Source organism: Caretta caretta, chromosome 5, assembly GCF_965140235.1.
Source record: "Caretta caretta isolate rCarCar2 chromosome 5, rCarCar1.hap1, whole genome shotgun sequence".
Taxonomy (NCBI): domain Eukaryota; kingdom Metazoa; phylum Chordata; order Testudines; family Cheloniidae; genus Caretta; species Caretta caretta.
The window spans coordinates 61,193,770-61,214,940 of record NC_134210.1 but is presented as its reverse complement, the minus strand read 5'-3'; the positions used below and the strand labels follow the sequence as shown (position 1 = coordinate 61,214,940).

Sequence of the window (21,171 nt, the reverse complement as noted above, 5' to 3'; positions counted from 1 at the left end):
GAGCTGTAGCTCACGAAAGCTCATGCTCAAATAAATTGGTTAGTCTCTAAGGTGCCACAAGTCCTCCTTTTCTTTATACATGATGAAGAGACCTTTTATCAATGATTTTGGTATTTAAAAATTAACAATGGCTTTGTAAATCTGAGTGTCTCAAATGTTGAAATGACAAACACCTTTGTGAAATGCATACCTGCAAATATTAGCTAGAAGCAAAGCTCCTAGTATTCCGACTATCACTGTTTTGTAAATGATAAAACACTTTGTGTACTAACCTGAATTAAACTGATTACCAATACAAGAAGCTATCTGAGTATAGAATATTTATATTAATGGGAAAATAATTACACAGTGCTCAAGCAGTTCCCCCAACCAACTCAGGAAGACAAGAATCATCATCTTGCCAAAAATTTTTTTGAAGAAGCAACTTTTTAATAACTATTTAAGGTAAATCCTCTCTAAGAATTATTTAATATTAAAAAACTTTTGCAAACTAAAAAACGTTTATATAAAAGCATAGGAGTGCTTGGACTTTTTGGAGGCAGAATTTTATTTCCTGTTAGACCCTAATGAAACTGAAAACACTCTCAGAAAATGGATTGAACAGAACTAAAACACTACATTTAAAGATGTTCTAAGAATCTCCTGTCAAAGACAAAGGAAATATAACTGTCAAGAAAGAATTACAACCCCAATACATATATAATTAACAAACTACATATTCATAAAAAGAAGATGCTCCTAAAGACAACCCATAAAGATACTGAGGAAATGAAGAAACTGGGCTCTGGGCTCCGATCCCCGCGGAGGTTCCCTCATCATTGAGGAAGACGGGGGGGCCTCACCTGTCCAAGGTAACTGACAGGGACCTGGAGCTCTGGTGTTTGATGTTATGCCCATAGGGTCCAGCAAGTCCACTACGTGTGCGCCTACCATTACAGTGGCCAGGGCATCATGGAGACTTGATGTCCTTCACGCCTCAAACACTGAGAGCGGTGCCGGCTTCGTCTTAAGACATATGATTCCGGCTCCGACCCCGAAGACAAGTCTGACCTCTGAGACCACAGCAGTGCCGTGCAGGACAGTGCCGGAGAGTGGTGCCAAGGTGAGGATGACCAGTGCTGGAGCATGGCCAGTTTGCTCTTGGAGAGCACAGCCCCTCCGTGCGGTGCCGGTGCTGTCATTGTTGGAGACTGCAGGGCAGCCATCTCTAGGAGGTCCCTCGTGGCCTCGAACGTGTCTGGGGTAGATGGCAGTTCCAACTATCCCATTTGGCTGTCCCATTCTGGAGAGTCCAACAGGACCAGACTCAACGGGTCCACCTGTGCGGCCAGAGTCAACGGTGACCGTTTTGCCTGAGCAGGAGCCAAATGTCCCAGCACGGGACACACTCGGTGGGCACCATCACGCTCCACTGCTCTTACTTTTGGCAACTCGCATCCCTCGACTCTTCTTTGCTTCTTATGCAGCACCAGCGAGTGCGATCAGTGCCTGGAGGCCGTCGAGCTCGTCTTTGGTGCTGAAGAGTGGCCTTCACTGCACTGAGATATACCAGACAATAACCCTCAGTGTCTTGTCCTATTCCAGGCTCCTCTTCTACTTCTACTGGCTGCAGTATGTCGACAGCTCACTCACATTGTAGCAGAAGCCTGGGCCATTCCAAGAGGAAGCATTTCCATGATGAACTTATGGTTGAAGTTATGGACCGGGCCAATAAGTAGGTCCAGTACCAAAAAAAGAGAGGGCCATATGGCTAGAAGGAAGGCATGGCGAGAGGCAAGAGGAAAACCTCAGCCTGGCTGCATAGCTTGAGGACAGGGTTTCAGCGTGGGAGCAGGCACTTGCTTTGGAGTTCCTGGAACAAGAGCTGCAGCTAAGAGAGGAGGATAGAGCTCAGCAGAAAGAATTGTTTGAGCTGCTGCTATCACTAATGGCTACAAGAGTACCGGCTCCTGCTGCATCACCCACACCATGGCCTGAGTCCCCTACAGGGTATTGCTCTGATGCAGTCCAGAAACAGCTTGGAAAACTCTATGGCTGGGTGGCTGATGCAAATCGGGCCTCCCATGAGTAGCTCGGCAAGGCAACTTTGCCCCTTGCAATCTTCCATATTAATCCCCTCCCCATGCATACCTCCACCCACATTCCCCAGCACGAACTGCACAGCAAATGGGTGAGAAAGGGGAAAGTTAAACAGGGGCCAGAGCACATGCAACAGTAGGGGGTTTCTGTCTTGTACATGATTCTATCTTTGCGCTTGTTCATACACTTTTTTTTTTTAAGGTTTTGTTGTTATGGGTGCTTCGGAATAGGTTAATGTACTTTTCTAATACATGTTTATAAATACAGCTTTTTATTTTATCAAGAAAGTTTATTGCTATCACTACATCACATCACACACACAATGTATAAAGGTAAACACAATCTTGGACAATTAGGAATTAGTTTGCCAACACTATTCATAGAATCATAGAATATCAGGGTTGGAAGGGACCTCAGGAGGTCATCTAGTCCAACCCCCTGCTCAAAGCAGGACCAATCCCCAATTAAATCATCCCAGCCAGGACTTTGTCAAGCCTGACCTTAAAAACTTCTAAGGAAGGAGATTCTACCACCTCCCTAGGTAACGCATTCCAGTGTTTCACCACCCTCCTAGTGAAAAAGTTTTTCCTAATATCCAACCTAAACCTCCCCCATTGCAACTTGAGACCATTACTCTTTGTTCTGTCCTCTTCTACCACTGAGAATAAGTCTAGAACCATCCTCTCTGGAACCACTTCTCAGGTAGTTGAAAGCAGCTATCAAATCCCCCCTCATTCTTCTCTTCTGCAGACTAAACAATCCCAGTTCCCTCAGCCTCTCCTCATAAGTCATGTGTTCCAGACCCCTAATCATTTTTGTTGCCCTTCGCTGGACTCTCTCCAATTTACCCACATCCTTCTTGAAGTGTGGGGCCCAAAACTGGACACAGTACTCCAGATGAGGCCTCACCAATGTCGAATAGAGGGGAACGATCACATCCCTCGATCTGCTCGCTATGCCCCTACTTATACATCCCAAAATGCCATTGGCCTTCTTGGCAACAAGGGCACACTGCTGACTCATATCCAGCTTCTCGTCCACTGTTACCCCAGGTCCTTTTCTGCAGAACTGCTGCCTAGCCATTCGGTCCCTAGTCTGTAGTGGTGCATTGGGTTCGTCCGTCCTAAGTGCAGGACCCTGCACTTATCCTTATTGAACCTCATCAGATTTCTTTTGACCCAATCCTCCAATTTGTCTAGGTCCCTCTGTATCCTATCCCTGCCCTCCAGCGTATCTACCACTCCTCCTAGTTTAGTATCATCCGCAAATTTGCTGAGAGTGCAATCCACACCATCCTCCAGATCATTTATGAAGATATTGAACAAAACCGGCCCCAGGACCGACCCCTGGGGCACTCCACTTGACACCGGCTGCCAACTAGACATGGAGCCATTGATCACTACCCGTTGAGCCCGACAATCTAGCCAACTTGCTACCCACCTTATAGTGCATTCATCCAGCCCATACTTCTTTAACTTGCTGACAAGAATACTGTGGGAGACTGTGTCAAAAGCTTTGCTAAAGTCAAGAAACAATACATCCACTGCTTTCCCTTCATCCACAGAACCAGTAATCTCATCATAGAAGGCGATTAGATTAGTCAGGCATGACCTTCCCTTGGTGAATCCATGCTGACTGTTCCTGATCACTTTCCTCTCATGTAAGTACTTTAGGATTGATTCTTTGAGGACCTGCTCCATGATATTTCCAGGGACTGAGGTGAGGCTGACTGACCTGTAGTTCCCAGGATCCTCCTTCTTCCCTTTTTTAAAGATTGGCACTACATTAGCCTTTTTCCAGTCATCTGGGACTTCCCCCGTTCGCCACGAGTTTTCAAAGATAATGGCCAATGGCTCTGCAATCACAGCCGCCAATTCTTTTCGCACTCTTGGATGCAACTCGTCCGGCCCCATGGACTTGTGCACGTCCAGCTTTTCTAAATAGTCCCTAACCACTTCTTTCTCCACAGAGGGCTGGCCATCTATTCCCCATGTTGTGATGCCCAACGCAGCAGTCTGGGAGCTGACCTTGTTCGTGAAGACAGAGGCAAAAAAAAGCATTGAGTACATTAGCTTTTTCCACATCCTCCGTCACTAGGTTGCCTCCCTCATTCATTAAGGGGCCCACACTTTCCTTGGCTTTCTTCTTGTTGCCAACATACCTGAAGAAACCCTTCTTGTTACTCTTGACATCTCTTGCTAGCTGCAGCTCCAGGTGCTATTTGGCACTCCTGATTTCATTCCTACATGCCCAAGCAATATTTTTATACTCTTCCCTTGGTCTTCCCGTCCAACCTTCCACTTCTTGTAAGCTTCTTTTTATGTTTAAGATCCGCCAGGATTTCACCGTTAAGCCAAGCTGGTCGCCTGCCATATTTACTATTCTTTCGACTCATCGGGATGGTTTGTCCCTGTAACCTCAACACGGATTCCTTGAAATACAGCCAGCTCTCCTGAACTCCTTTTCCCTTCATGTTAGTCCCCCAGGGGATCCTACCCATCCGTTTTCTGAGGGAGTCGAAGTCTGCTTTCCTGAAGCCCAGGGTCCGTATCCTGCTGCTTACCTTTCTTCCCTGTGTCAGGATCCTGAACTCAACCAACTCATGGTCACTGCCTCCCAGATTCCCATCCACTTTTGCTTCCCCCACTAATTCTTTCCGGTTTGTGAACAGCAGGTCAAGAAAAGCTCCCCCCCAGTTGGCTCCTCTAGCACTTGCACCAGGAAATTGTCCCCTACGCTTTCCAAAAACTTCCTGGATTGTCTATGCACCGCTGTATTGCTCTCCCAGCAGATATCAGGATAATAAAAGTCACCCATGAGAACCAGGGCGTGCGATCTAGTAGCTTCTGCGAGTTGCCGGAAGAAAGCCTCATCCACCTCATCCCCCTGGTCCGGTGGTCTATAGCAGACTCCCACCACTACATCACTCTTGTTGCTCACACTTCTAAACTTAATCCAGAGACACTCAGGTTTTTCTGCAGTTTCGTACCGGAGCTCTGAGCAGTCATACTGCTCCCTTACATACAGTGCTACTCCCCCACCTTTTCTGCCCTGCCTGTCCTTCCTGAACAGTTTATAACCATCCATGACAGTACTCCAGTCATGGGAGTTATCCCACCAAGTCTCTGTTATTCCAATCACGTCATAATTCCTTGACATCTCCAAGACCTCCAGTTCTCCCTGCTTGTTTCTAAGGCTTTGTGCATTCGTATATAAGCACTTGAGATAACCTGCTGATCGCCCCTCATTCTCAGTATGAGGCAGGAGCCCTCCCCTCACAGACGTTCCTGCCTGTGCTTCCTCCCGGTATCCGGCTTTCCCACTTACCTCAGGGCTTTGGTCTCCTTCCCCCGGTGAACCTAGTTTAAAGCCCTCCTCACTAGGTTAGCCAGCCTGCTCGCAAAGATGCTCTTCCCTCTCTTTGTAAGATGGAGCCCGTCTCTGCCTAGCATTCCTCCTTCATGGAACACCATCCCATGGTCAAAGAATCCAAAGCCTTCTCTCCGACACCACCTGCGTAGCCATTCGTTGACTTCCACAATTCGACAGTCCCTACCCTGGCCTCTTCCTTCCACGGGGAGGATGGACGAGACCACCACTTGCGCCTCAAACTCCTTTATCCTTCTTCCCAGAGCCACATAGTCCGCAGTGATCCGCTCAAGGTCATTCTTGGCAGTATCATTGGTGCCCACGTGGAGAAGCAGGAAGGGGTAGCAATCCAAGGGCTTGATGAGTCTCGGCAGTCTCTCTGTCACATCGCGAATCTTAGCCCCTGGCAAGCAGCAGACTTCTCGGTTTTCCCGGTCAGGGCGGCAGATAGATGACTCAGTCCCCTGGAGGAGAGAATCCCCGACCACCACCACCACCCGCCTCCTTCTCTTGGGAGTGGTGGTCGTGGAAGCCCCAATCTCAGGACAGTGCATCTCATGCCTCCCAACCAGCAGAGTCTCCTTCTGCTTTCTCCTCCCAGACGTATCATCTGGTCCACTCTCTGCAATGGTACCTGTGGACAGAACATGAAAGCGGTTAGTTACCCGTGTCTGCGTTGCTGGAACCCGGAAATTCCCCCTTCTTCTTCTGGAGGTCACATGTTGCCAAGCTTCTTCACTGGCCTCTTGGCTCCGCTGTGCAACCTGCTCTAAATCTTTAGAGCTTTGTGCTCGTAGAAGCATATCCTGACTTTTGTCCAGAAAATCCTCAGATTCTCATATGCAACGCAGGGTCGTTATCTGTTGCTCCAGACCTTCAATCTTCTCTTCAATATGGAGACCAGCTTGCACTTTGTACAGACAAAGTTGCTTCTGTCCTCAATTCCTCAATACGGCTATCTACATCAATCCGTATTTCAATCACTTCCTTACATCAATCCATACTGTGAACCCCTCCACCCCATTTGATAAGTAGTCATGTCATTCATGAGTACACTGCATGGCAATCAACTCCCTACCCCTCCACAAGCACTGAAGCCACATACACCCATACAATCAATGAGCCCCATCCCCTCACCCACAAACACATTCATAGAGGTACTGTCCCCCCAGTTCCATTGGGCCATCCAAGTCCATAATGTGGGAACACAAAGCATGTCTGACTTCTGGGGCCTGGGTGCATCCAGTTCCAGTTGTGGTAGGTTTACTTTCTGGCTGAGTATCCTGATTCAGCAGCCCCTCACTGTCATGGGTCCATTCAGGAGGAAACAGCTCACCTCTGGCTTCACAAATGTTGTGATGAGCACAGCAAGCCACTGTAATGTGGACAGCACTGCTTACACTGGAATCCAAATGATTCTGTAGACATCACCAATGGGATTTCAATCTACCAAAAGCGGATTCAACAACCATTCTTACTGGCTGAGAGTGTAATTAAACCATCTTCTGCCAGGGCCTCTGAAATCAGCGTATGGTTTCATAAGCCAAAGCAAATGGAGGTACAAGGAGTCCCCCAGAATAATGGTGGGGACAGTAATTCTGCTTATGACAATGTCATTTGGTGGGAATAGCATCCCAGCCTGTCCATGAATGTAGACTCCTGATTGGCAAAACAAAAACAAAAACAAAAAAACCCCCTGGCAATGTGAACTTTTCCAGTGCAACCCACATTGACATTCACAAAAATTGACCTCTGTAGTCCACGAGGGCCTGCACAATGATAGTTTATGTACTCTCTGTCCTCCTAAAGGAGCATAAACTGTGGGCACATGAGTGCAATCAATGGCCACGCACAATATGAAAACTCCATTCTCTCAAAGCCAGCAGTTAATTCAGGAATATCTTTTATACTCACCTCCTTGAGGTAAACCACTTGACTGATTGCCTCAGAAACCTCCGCCACCACTCTATCTACAGTCAAACTTTCCAACACCAAACTGGTTGGCAGAGGGCCTGTAGTAATCCGTAGTAGCCAGCTTCCAGATGATTACAGCAATCCACTTCTGGATTGGCTAGGCCACTCTCATGCATGTGTCTTTACACTGGGAAAGTCGGGGCAAACTTCTTGCAAAGCTCTAAAAATGTAACTTTCCTCATGTTAAAGTTCTGGAACCACTGCTGATCATCCTAGGTCTGCATGATGATGTAATTCCACCAGGCTGTGCTTGTGGCCTTACTCCAGAAGCACTGGTCTATGTAGGGGGCACCAGTGGCTGTACTGAGTGTCATGAACAGCATCAGCCAGTTCGAGCCTTCCATGTCTGTGCCCTCCTCCTTCTCCATCATAAACTATGTTGGGTGCCTTTGGTGGGTCAGAAAACGCCATCAAAACGCTCCCAGCATTTCACGGATGCTCTCCCTATTTCCTGACACAGGAGTGAAAGCACAAGCAAAAGGCATCTCTTCCATGTTGCTGGCTCCAGCAGGTGGGGATGCACAGACAAAATGAGTGCTCGACAGGATGTATTGATGGGTCATTCAAACTTCCTGTAACGTGCAGGGCAGACAGTCAAGTTTTCCCACAGTGCACCATGGTCAAAGGGCTAGAGCAGCCACATTTCAGGAGGGTGCTTGGGAGTCTGGGATATGGTTGGTTTGACACGGGTCTGCATTCTGCAGTGTGGATGCCAGAGCGCCATGTTCCAGCCCAGGTTAGAAAATTCTTCATATAGGGTTAACAATCAGTGTAGACACTCAAGCCCTGGGTTCTCTAATCAGGGATCAGATGACTCAAGTCCCACAAGCCCTGGGCTCACATTGCAGTATAGATATGCCCTAGGACACAGCCAAATGATTAAGATTTAAAACTCTTGTAAAATAATTTGTTGGGATATGCAAATATTGTTGTAAACTAAAATACCAAGTTTATCCAGTTAACCTCCAAAAGGTTGGCATATGTTCCTGGAGAGGAGGCAGACCTAAACATTGGTAACAGAAAAATAGTGGGACTTAACTGGATTTAAGATTCTTAATATTCCAATTATTGGACTATCTTAAGACAGAAAAATGGCTTTTTCTAAATAAACTCACTTAAATATTTTCTTTGATTTGGTAGGGTTTAATTAAGATTGCTTACTTCACATAACAAACAGACGGTTCTCACCAATCCTCCCGCCCAAGCTTATGGAGAGAAGGGGAATTCTGCTCCCTATTTGCTAAGCTCAATGCTACAGAAACACTCCAAATTTTCCTTCTGCACCTCTAACACAAAGAAATTGAAAAGAGAGGCAAAGCTAGCTATGTAGCAATGGGGAGGATTTGCTCCTGTGAGTGTTTCTTTTGAACTGATCTTTTCATCTACATTAAGGGATTTAAAACTGACTATCTAGACAAAGTTTGGTACCCATGTTTTGCAGACAATAGCTCAAAACTGAAAACACAGAAAGGGATAATAATTGAGCTTTGCACATATCAGGGAGCAAGTTATTCATACAAGATTACTAACAAAACATTTTTATCAATCTTATTTTTGTTTAAAATATGAGGCAAAGAAATTAAATGCACAGCTAAGGAATGAGGGCTATTTAAAAAAACAAAGCAAAACACCACAACACAGTAGCTTGTCAGGGAACAATATAATATAGCTGCATTGTAAGGCCAGATTTCACATCTGCTGGGATGTTATACAATGTAGAGTATAAAATGAAAGTTGAACAGTAATGGGAACCTTGTTTTTGTGGAAAAGGACAACTGATACTTTAGGTTTAAGTCTATTACAGACTTCTGTGTATGTTTGATTCTACAGTTTAGTCTTATCAAAAGTTGTTTGTTTCTTTTTAATCAATACACCTTATACTGTAGTCTACTTGTCTACAAGTTAATATTGTACTTACTGAAGAAACAATACAACTTGTAACACTGTATGGTTTAAAAAGTTGAAACTTTTGAACAGAAGAAAGGGCAAGATTAAAAAAGAAAGTGGGTGCCTACATTTAAGCTCCAGAATTTACACTTAGGAACCTAAAAGAATGGTTTGATTTTCAAGCGGTATTGAAATTCCCACTGAAAGTCAACGGGACATTTGCTTTCTTGGTGTTCAATATCTTTGGAAAAAAAAAAATCATGACACTTGATTAAGCTGCTAATATGGATTTGGAAGCCTAAATTTAGGCACCTGAAATATATGTATATGTATATATCTTGACCATGGATAAAGGACAATACTTTATTTCTGCATGGCTTGTTTCACCCTCTCTCAAAAACAGTAGGTGGACTGGTTATAATTAAAGTAACCTGAGAAAAGCTTTCAGTGTGTTTAAACCTCTCTGCCTTCTTCACACTATGCAGAACAATCAGATAGTACATTGGAAATGTTTTTCTTTCTACAATACTTCATTTTCTGTAGTTGTCTTGTGATAGTGCTGAAAAGATGTGTGTTGCCTTCGTATTCTATACTTTCACAATAATTTTCAAAGAATGGTGATGAGTTTGTACTTTTGTATGGGAACTGAATAGTCAAAGACACTTTAGAAAGGCTTTAGCAAGGGAGGGGTGGTATATAGAGGACAGCCAGTTTCAGTTCAGGTCATTGTCCTGCTAGCCAGCATGCTATGGAACAGCAGTTATGTTGTCTTCCATTCTGTTTGGATGAAAAAAAACTAGAGGAGGCACCAAAGGAAACTCAAGGGATTGGGAAGAAAACTGGTGAGTTCACAGAAAAAGGTTCAGGTTAAAAAAGGTATATAAAACAACAAAACCCCACTTGTTTCATTAGTTCTATCCTCAGACAATTTTTACTGAATAATTTTTTTTCTAAAAAGTACTTTTCATTGTAAAATAAGATAATTACCTCATTGGTTACAGTTTATTTGATAAGGCATCGTAACCTTATGTCCCTAATGACTGCAATAACACCTGCTGGTAAAAGCATATGAACATCTGAGTGCAAACAGAAAACCACTCATGACTCCATTACATTTCCTCTTTACAGATCAATATATGAGAACCTTATAGAGCAGTTCATTTCCTTTTGTGGAGCAAAAGTCAGCATGCTTCACAACAAAAGGTAGATGTAACAAGCAGCTTTGATACCTGAATGTAGTTTCTCAGAAAGGAGTGAAAAAATAAATGCTTTTAAAAAAAATACATTGACCTTCATTACTTTTTTTTATAGAAAATGAATCATACTCACATCATTTGTTTTGAACTTTTCTCTATAGGAATGTATGACCCAATCTACCAGAATATTTATCTGTTTGGTAAAAAGCAGAGAGGTTTCACTTCCCAACCAAAAGGTCTTCAGAAGAACTGTCTGTGGCATAACTTGCAGAAGCTGTGAATTAGCCCCTTCACATAATCTATAGAAGAAAAAGAAAAAGTGAACAAAACCTAAAGCTTTATGCCAATTTGATTACTATAGTTACTAGACAGATAACACGTCTCCTGTCAAAACATACAAAGGTTTGGAAATTTTTAAGCACAGAAAGATCATACACAATTTTTGATGAATAATATATGTAAAATGATGACAGCCAAAGTGAAGGAACTCAAATGTTGTGTTAATATTATATAAATATAATTACAGTTGGAACAAAAGGAAAATTTTTACTTTATAAGGCAATCATACATACATCTATTCATTTACATTAAATAGGGAGGATGAGATAATACAAGTGCTTACAGATTAAAAAAGACAACATGTATGCTGTATGTTCAAGGTCTTTCAATTAAGAATTTGCTGGGCAATAAAAAAAAATCTAAGAACTGCAAAGCTAAAAAACTCACCCTTATGAAACAAAATTAAACACCTATCCACACACGTAACATAGTGGGAAAATAATATGTAAAAAAATTAGTCAGAAGTCTCCATACAAATATCCAGGCAGAATATTCTTTTAACATAATGAAATCTAGTTATAAACAGGCAAAGAAATGAGAGATTTCAAAGGAAACATTTAGCAAGTGCATGACCAAATACCACTTGCAAACCTCTATGAGGACTGTATCCCATTTCAGAGACAACGAGCATAGTAAAGACAGAGTACAATTCCGTTGTGGATTGAGAAATGGGTTTGAATTTTTCAGCAGCACCAGAAGTAAAGTAAAGTATTCTCCTATAAAACTTACCTTCTTGTTAAAGCCTGTACTTCAGCATTCACTAAATTAAAGAAAAACTTGAGTAATGCTTTGTGAACCACCCTCTGTTCACTTATTTTTTCTGAAACAGAGACTGCATGACAAAAACCTTTGCAGTAAAGGCAAGATCTGAAAAATAAAGCACCAGACAATCTTTAAGTTTGAAATGATCTACTGACTAATCAATGCATGATGCAATTCTGACATTTTAGTTCCGAAATTGCAGTAACATAGTTGTGAGGTTTTGTAAATGCAATCAAATCAGCAGTTCAGAAATAATCATAATTAATAAAATGACAAAACATAGTGACCCTATTACAGGTGTCACACTTGAACATGAAAGTGAGAATAACTGAAGGATTCTTTAAACTTGGTCAAAACTTTGCTCAGGATGAAACTTGCCATATACAATATCAATTTAGGAGGGAATTTCTCTATGTCCAGATTAAAAATATAAATTAAGAAAGTTAGTTATTTGTGCACAAAAGTTGAACTTCACCAGTGTACGGAGGGCCAACGCAAGGCACTACTCATGTCAGTTCTATTTTGAAGCCTTTAGTAGAATTTAAGTAATGCACAGGCCTTGTGCTGGCACAGTGCACAGAGTGAGTCCTACCTAAATTAATTTTTACTTAAAGGACATTAATTTGTGTTTCTAATATATTGTAACTAAATGTATATTTACATACCAATACCATTGATGACTTAAGGCCAGATTTTCAGCAATTTTTAAAATATATATTCTGTGCTGGCATGGTCACTGATTAGGTGTTTGATCTCATGTGTTATTTTGTGGAAAAAAAGCTTTAATGAAAGGTGCATGTTATAGTGTGAGATAAATTATTGTTGCATTTAGCACATTTCCTTGTGCACTGGAGAAGGAAGGGAATTCCTTGTGGAGGGGCAGAGTTCTTGTATTTAATAGAATATTTATAAAAAGGCTTTAATTCCAAAAGATTTCCTAGCACTTTGGAAACTACAGCATGATCCTGTAAACCTTTACTCACATGAGTAAGAGTTTCCATGATTAGATCTTATTTGCATATCATTTTACCCACGCCTTGATGAAACTTCATAATTTAACAACATGATGAACTGTTTTAAGACAAGAGCAGAACATCTTTTCTAGTTTACATTTTTGGAGGAATTTGACATTGGCAGAGTAACTACCCTTGATATATCCAGCACTGATTCGTTTTGTGTTTTTCTCCAATTAAGTCTTCTGCCAAAGGTTTGAAGAGCTCTATCAACAATTATATTCCCAAATCTCAGATATTTTTTAGCATCTGAACATTGATGGGTTTATTTCTGGTTTCTTTTTGAATTAAAACCTCATTAGCATAAGTTTCCTACATTGAATTGTATAAACCACCTATTAGCCCAATGTCCCATGTCTGTTCATGTCATTCTGAGTTTGAGTGCCTTCCTTCTCTGTTCAGGATGGTTTGATAATAAACCACCTGAGAACAGTGCTTTGCAAAGCATTCCTATACAAAATTGTTAGTTGTCAAATTACACAGATTCAACTTTTTCTTTTTCACTCACCCTGGAAAGGTTACTACTGGCCATGAGTGAGTGGCTTTTTCAAGCCCTGCACGTAACATATGGCTTTTAAATTGAGGGAGTTGCCTCCTCTTTTTCAACCACCCACAGAAAAAGAAAGCACACACCAATCTCTTTTCTACCCATCATCAGGATAATCATTTTAGTTTTCAACTGTCTTCTCGGTCTGTAGTTGAAAGTATGGTGTATCAGCTTTGAAATGCTAGTATTAAATTATTTGACTGAGAGGTAGGAAAACATGAACACATCAAGGACTCCCTACAGAGCCAGTGCCTTGGTGTGCTACAAAGCTAAGGCACCAGCACCTGGCAGCTCAAGCTCTTATGGATTGCCACAGTGACTTAGCTCCCCACCCCAGGCCTGCTGCAGAGTCCCTGTCTACCTACGCATAACCTTTCCAACTCAAGTCTGAAGTACAATCCCACCTTACCTCTGTCCCCAAAACTGCTATTCATCCTCCTGGTAGCTCCCCACACAGTGCACTAGGAAGGTAAGAAGGCTATGAATACACAATATTCATGTCTTCCCTGCAAACCTCTGGAAGAGATTTCCACACTACCCAGTTGTAGCCATGGTGGATGGGTTATGCGTTTGATTGTGATGTAGAGGAACTGGGTATGTGCATTATGGCTGGCTATATGTTAGGAAGTACGAGGGAGTTTGCTGGGGAGAGAAGGAGTCAGTGTGCATTTGCATAGTATGATGACTGGCTATTAAAACAAATGATAAAGTCTGCCTTGGACTTGTGATTTCATTGAGCTTTAATAATGGAGGAATGTGCATTTTAGTGACTTCCTTGTAAGTGAATGGAGTTTGTATGCGAGTGTAACAACAGTTTATACTTACAATGGTTTCAGAATATGGAATGATATATTTAAACAAAAAAATCCTATATGCATTTCTATACTGGTCAACATTGCCATATTAGAGTACTTAAATGTTAAACTAGAGAAGATATCACAGTGATGAACTGAGGTGCAGTCACTCTTTCCAGAGATGAAATTAATCAGTTTCTGTTCACAAAAGTCATAGAAACCTGAAATTCTCCTTTTATCAGGTGGAAGCACCCAAAAGGCTGCTGTCCTGAGTCTTGTGTTTGTATAGTGTATTAAGACCAATACACAAGTTTGCAAATTTCATGCTGAAAATGAAAATATAACATGAAACTGCATATTTGACAAGATAAGATTTATACTGTTTTATTTGCAGCAAAATAGATATAAAAAGCACAGGTTTCAGAGTAGCAGCCGTGTTAGTCTGTTTTCACAAAAAGAAAAGGAGTACTTGTGGCACCTTAGAGACTAACCAATTTATTTGACCATAAGCTTTCATGTGAAGTGAGCTGTAGCTCACGAAAGTTTACGCTCAAATAAATTGGTTAGTCTGTAAGGTGCCACAAGTACTCCTTTTCTTTTCGCGAAAAGCACAGTAGTAATATACATTGATCTAGATTGTCAAAAGCCACACAATATACAAATAATTATCCTGAAACATTTAATATAGAAATGCAAAGAACGGGAGAAACAAGAAGTGTATAATTTTTCTCTAAAGTGACAGCCATTTTCAGGGAGTTCAGATTAATTGAAATTTATAATAAAAGTTCTGAAATGTACAAATGCTATTCTAGTTATAGAAAACCTTCACTTACAATGAACTAATTACAGTACATTGAAAAAGTGACTTTCGTATAATAGGGCTTTATATGTAAATTCTATAATTTTTAACTAAGGAGACCTTTTTCTGAAAAAGTGTGATATTAATTGTTTCCACTTAGCTAAGCTTTTAGAGAGAGAGAAGCCCCCAAACAAGAACATACAAAAACCCTTTCCAACTGCTTCTTACCTCACAAGCATCTCTACCAGAGACCATGTTCCTCTCATGCAAATAGGACACTGAAGAAATTCCAGATAATATCTTAACATCGAGGGAGACTTCCAAGGAGGATCAAGTTGAAGAAGAATATACAAGATGTGAAAAAATTTAGCAGAGAATACTGTGTCTGTATTTCCCTGTTTTAAAAATAAGAAATAAATATTGGTTCTGTACTGGCCAAAGACTTAATAGTAAAGAACTTTTGTGTTAGTCATACTCCTCCTAAATTCAAACTCATCCAAAATTCAAATTCACAGATGACAAATGTTAGCTTAATATCATGTGGGAAAGGGAGAGAGAGGAATATAGGAGGCAAAATATTGTAATTTGCATAGAAAAGGAAAAAAATAAGCGTAACTTGAACCAAAAATGGTATTCAGCTCTGATATTAACTCATTTATACCAGTGAATTTTCTCTCTTACAGAGTTGGGAATGATGCAGTGTAAGTGTGTATGCAATTGCTTTATATATACACCCTCCTGCTCATTGCCTTGCCTGCAAATACCAATTCAGACCTGTGTATGTGCAAGTCACGCTCGTTTTGCAGAATCACAATACCAAAACAGTGCAAGTTACACCATTTGATTAATCCTGAATTTTCAATTCTTTTCAATTCCGACCTGTTTCCTATTTCCAAATTATCTTTATGCTATTCAGAGAGACCAAGATTTCTATTGCTGCCAACCAAAGTATTGGAAAGCCTCAACCTCACTGCTTACCCTTCCTTTCTGTAACTGTTTTTATATTTACATATAAGGACAGCATTTAACAATAAGATGGGTACTACATTAATAGGGCTTATGAAAAATACTATTTGGTTTCTGATTGTTTTCAATTATTTAAATAAATTATACTGGAGAAAAAGTTGAGAGAGTGCGAGTACATGCACAAGTATTTCACTTTTATCCATGGACATTCCCCATGGTCTTAGAGTGGTTATCCTTATATACACTATAGTCTCAGTTGATACAAACATGTAACTTACTATATAATTTGTTACCTGCATAAATGTAGATAGTATAGTCCTAAAGGAGGTAATGTTGACAGTATGAAAAAGACGATATTTATTTGCTCAATCTGAATGAATAATTTTCTGTCTTGCATGGTATGCTGGGATCTGACTCTTTCAACAATATATTCACAGTATATTCTGATGAAGTAGTGGTTAAGGGAACATTGGTTAAAGAAATCATGGATGAAGACACTCTTTTTTTAAAATATATTGTTGGTATCTGATTAAGACCATGTTTTTTACATTCCCTCCCCTGATTTAATACTGCGAAAGACCAAGCCTTTAGTTCTCACCTGTAGCATATGCTCTAGAAGAGAATGAAGAAGTTGCACAGGAGGGATGGAGTATTTTTGAGTAGCAGCAAGTTCTGTGATTACATCAGTAAAGAAATGTCCTTCTACTAGTCCTTCAAGTATACACAATATACCTCTGGAGAGGTCAATAGTTTTAACCTAGGAATGGCAAATATTTGTGAATAACTGCATAGAAGGAATGGCTAAATAAAAGATTTATAAACATAGTTCTTTCTTAAAAGAAAAATGAGAACCAACTAAAAGTTTAGTCCCTTTAGATACAAAAGGGAAACATTTATGAATCTTTATACAAAATTTCTTTGGCCAAAAAGTATGTATATACTTTTGTTCATCATATAACAAGGTAAGAAATTGTTTTAAGATATAGAAAACAACAGTTCTAATTTAAAGTAATTACTAATTTATAGTGCAATCCACTGATATGCTGAATGTCTTCTGCAAGGACCTCACTGCTCCTAACCGCTACTATTTGAACTCCCACTAAAAGCACTCAGTACCTTGCAGGATATGCTTATCATCTCAGGCGATTGAGTCATAGTATATTATTATTTAAGCCCCAGCAATTTACTGTACTTACTCTGAGGTCTCATCTACACTGGCACGTAGGGTATGCATAGTTACATGCTGCAGTGAAGCGCAGGCAGTGTCCACACTGCAGTGTGTAGCCACACATGGCAGTGAAAGGCTCTGATAGGGGGGAAAGCAGTGGGTAGCAGCCAGAACCTTCACCCACCACAAAGAACTGCTCCAGCAGCAGGATGCTACACTGCTAAAAACTGTAGGGCATGTAGGAAGTCATGTAGGGTATATACCCTCAGGTTCTGGTGTGTCTTTACTCGCCTAAGCAGCGTCTCACTGTCTACACTTTATTTATACCTGTGCTGGGGTTATACAGAACGTACTGTACATGCCACTGTAAATGTAGACATAGCCTAAGGGTATATATTGTAGGAAGTCTTCACTCTTTCGGGTGTGCCTTCTGAGAGCTTGGTAGAAAACTTCCACAGAATAAAATTTCTAAAGCCATGGGGTGCCTCACATAATCACACCCACAATGGAAACCACAGTGATTTCCAATGCCTGCAACTGTCAAGTTCCTTTCTGGGAGAGGTGAAAAATTATCAACTGAAAAACCTGCTCCAAAAAACAGATCCCTCAATTCAGGGAAGATGATTGGATAAGTGCTGAACTATATGTTACACCTTCAGAAATCAAGAATTACAGGTACTTACTTCTGTACCACATCCACTCAGTTGGTCTATTTGAGTAGACTTCTGTTTCACAGTCTGTAAAATAGAAGTAAATCAAGGGCATTCATGAAAACCCTTAGGTTGGATACTGACAAAATACTACATTTAATGACCAGCAAAACATACATCAATGTTAAAAAATATTTAACCAGTGGTTAAAAAATAAAGGCAAATTTAACATGGAGATCTAATTAGTTCTCATTTTATAGAAACCGAAGGTATACTACTTATGAAACTTTTAACAAGAGTAGGCTTCTACAAGAGATGCCCTGCGTCAACAATAATCTGGGCAATTTCATTCTTCAAATTTAAATTGTCCTGCAACTAGAATTAATGCATTATTCTTCACTTTTTGTTTTAAACTGTTGCTATGTGAAGACAGGGTCAGTTTAAGATACCTAATTTGCACTTAAGCATACTCTTAATTTTCTTTTCTTTTCTGTTTTTCCAATGGTGAGATGTTGTATATACACTGGTGTTTATGACATAAAGTGCTTTGGGAGCCTATGAAATAAAAGGAACTAAATATAAATGTAAAATCATTTTTACATCCAGGTAGGGGTCACCACTATGGTCCTATTAAGATACATTACAAAAAACTGCACCTTTAAAAAAAAAGCATGCCCCTCTGGGAATGCCAGCCTTCAATAATCCTCTTGGGCACACACTCATCATTGTGCATAACCCTTTAGTAAACTATCCTCTCCTATCATAACCAGGCATCCACCGAACATCCACAACTACTAGCACTGGAGGGAAAAAATAGTCGGGCAAAGAGGTGTGTACGAGGAAGGAAAAGATGGGGGCAGCGGTACGGTTGCAGTGAATGGTCTGTGATGTATGGTAGTTAATAAATCATGTGCCTGTGGGTAGAAGAGCATTGGATATTTACTGTTAGAGGGTTAAATTTTTATTCCTTGCTTTTGTGAGTGTGGCAACTCTAAATTGACAACATACCTCACTGCATAATAATACAACAAGTATTAATAAATATCATGGACCTGCTCCTGAAGACCCTTTTATTCATAAGTCTAAGTTTACAAACGTGTGTTTGCTGTATTAGGGCTCACATAAGAACTACTAAATAACAATCAGTATATTATGCTGGTAATATATTCTGTACTGATTCAAGACAATTAGTTGTTCATTTTTCTAAATATGAAATAATGCCCTCACTTCCTAATGCACTTCATGATTAAATCTGTGATATTATTAAAATGGTAGAATGCATTAAGTTCTATTCTCCCTAACATGAATTCTTATTGCTGTGTGGAATGTTTCATAATGCTCAGCAAAACGTTGCTCGTTTAGGGATATCTTTGGTTTTGAGAAGAACATATAAATATAGCTATTTAAAGTTCAGACACTGAAAGACTAAAAGCCAGTCCACTGTTTTGTGAGACAGTTAAAAACCAAAATGCAATAAAATGACCAATTAGCTATCTATGGTATTACCACTGATATTTCATTTAGTCCATCATTTTTTTCACTAAACACATATAAAACAATCACCTAATAATAGAATGGACCTTAGTTTGGTAATAAAAAGATAGTATTGTACTAAATACAGTATAGAATTTGTAAACTTTACAAATTACAATATATTGTTACAATTTATGCAGATGTTAAGAAATCTAATGTTATCTTTGTTACATTTGTGTTTGAAGGGCAAATATACCTAGTGAGAATTTTATTACATTTTTATAATTAAAAGTTTGTACAGTCCTGGTTTTTTCCTTACCTGAGCAAAATATATATGCTTTATTAATGCATTTTTCATTTCAACAAGTTGCATGTCAGACATTGTATCTCTGGCTTCTTGTTCAGCTAAAAGATGATTCATCTGGTTATCTTCAGTAATATTTTGTATTTCATTCTGTGAAGGTCAAAAGATTTAAAACTTGTATATACAGAGACAGCTGTCTAGAACAACTCTACTTACACCTTTTTTCTCCTCTATAGATATTTTTGCATATATTTTTTATAAAGTTTATAAAATTATTTTGGACTAAAATAGGGGGTGAAATTAAAAGATAATTATTCCTGATTAATTCTCTGTGGACGCTCTTATTTTGAATTAGCTTAATCCAGGGGTTAAGGAACTCTTATTCCAAAATAAGAGTGTTCACACAGGGAGTTAATCAGGAATTGTTATTCTGGAATAACTCCTTGTCTAGAAAAGCCCCAACTTCATAAAGGGCAACAAAATACGATCAGATGTCAATCCCTTCCAGTGGCTGACTACCAGTGACGAAGCTCAACTGGCAACCTACAGTTTAAAGGTGTTGGGTCACCCTCAAAGTTAAGTATGATAGAATTATAATTATGTAGTAGTAGAAATAAAGATAGATAAAAGGTATAGGTATTGCAAAAAGTTATGAACATCAGTTCCATGCTGTTGAATTTCATTCTGTAACAAATGCAAGGCCAAAGTGCTAATTATTTCAGGCTGGTACAAGGAGTGAGCTAATAAACTATGCAAGGAGATAATAAGAATGGCCGGTACAGCACAAAGAGTCTGTGCTGGAAAATGATAAGAACTTTGAGAAACCAATGCTGTTCTTTGAAGCAACACCCTGACCCTCTTCCCCCATGGGGCCCCTTGTCATGCCTATGTAAATCTTTGTATCCAAAGAAGGAAAAATAGTGGGATGAAACTTGTTAAAACCAAAAGAGTCATGAGACTGTATTGTTAAGTAAAAGAATGAATGATGAGTGCACGGAATTGAAAGCCTGAAGCAGGGAAATAATTGGTTAGTAAATGGTGCCAGCCTAATCCTAAGAATTACAACCTTGGTATTGATGGGCCGAAGAATATGCAGGGTGGAGATAACCAGATGACCCCCAGAGGGCAAACCGGAATCCACCCAAAATGCATCAAGGAAGAACAAGAAGATAACACCTAGCCGTCATGGATGTACCATCTGCTGATTGATGGTCATCTCAATTGTAAATTCGGCATGATGAAGCAACTTCCATAGACTTGTATTGAACCAGAGACCTATAAAAATTGGACCCAGGGACTGTGTTCTTTGAGTCTGGTTCTGCAACCACCCTCCAGGAGCATCGGACGCGCATCTGACAAAGACTCAGCTCCACTCTCGTGTCCATGCCACCTGGCCAATGACTTGGCACGAGCAACGTCTAGGCTGGTAACCATAACAACCTCTTTGCAGAACCTGTGTGAATGTCTGTGTGTGTGTGTGAATGGATCTATATAGAAATTGCATATAGTAATGTTTTGTTGTATTTACAATAAACGTGGCATTTTGCCTTGTCCCTCTTACAAGATCCTGTTGGTATCATTTTTATTAGTGTAACATAGGTTCCATATCTTATTAACCGGTACTCCAAGTCAGCCAGTCCTTCTAGGTCTTAAACTCTTCTCTTAGTAGAATCACAGTCTAACTACACACTGCTCCATACACAGGTCTTTTGGCAAAGCTACAATTTAGTCCATTGTTGTTATAAAATAATTACAAATTTAATTAATTAGATACTGTATAATATAGGGAAAATACATTTCATAAAGATTCAGTGCATGATTTTAACCAAATGTTAATTATTAATTTTAACC

The 21,171-nt window shown here is 40.1% G+C and overlaps 1 protein-coding gene across 4 annotated transcripts in view; it reads right to left on the bottom strand.

Moving 5' to 3' along the window:
- The window catches only part of SLF1 (SMC5/6 complex localization factor 1), a 77,229-nt gene that overhangs the window by 34,249 nt on the left and 21,809 nt on the right, over nucleotides 1–21,171 (bottom strand). For 3 of the 4 annotated variants that reach the window (XM_048849286.2, XM_075128577.1, XM_048849287.2), the window contains exons 6-11: nucleotides 19,336–19,470; nucleotides 17,577–17,630; nucleotides 16,324–16,482; nucleotides 14,988–15,154; nucleotides 11,574–11,711; nucleotides 10,639–10,804 (exon numbers count right to left, since the gene is read on the bottom strand). In XM_048849286.2, the coding sequence (XP_048705243.1) occupies nucleotides 10,639–10,804; nucleotides 11,574–11,711; nucleotides 14,988–15,154; nucleotides 16,324–16,482; nucleotides 17,577–17,630; nucleotides 19,336–19,470 (819 nt within the window). The remainder of the gene's footprint in view (nucleotides 1–10,638; nucleotides 10,805–11,573; nucleotides 11,712–14,987; nucleotides 15,155–16,323; nucleotides 16,483–17,576; nucleotides 17,631–19,335; nucleotides 19,471–21,171) is intronic. The other variant, XM_048849288.2, reaches the window with a different exon arrangement.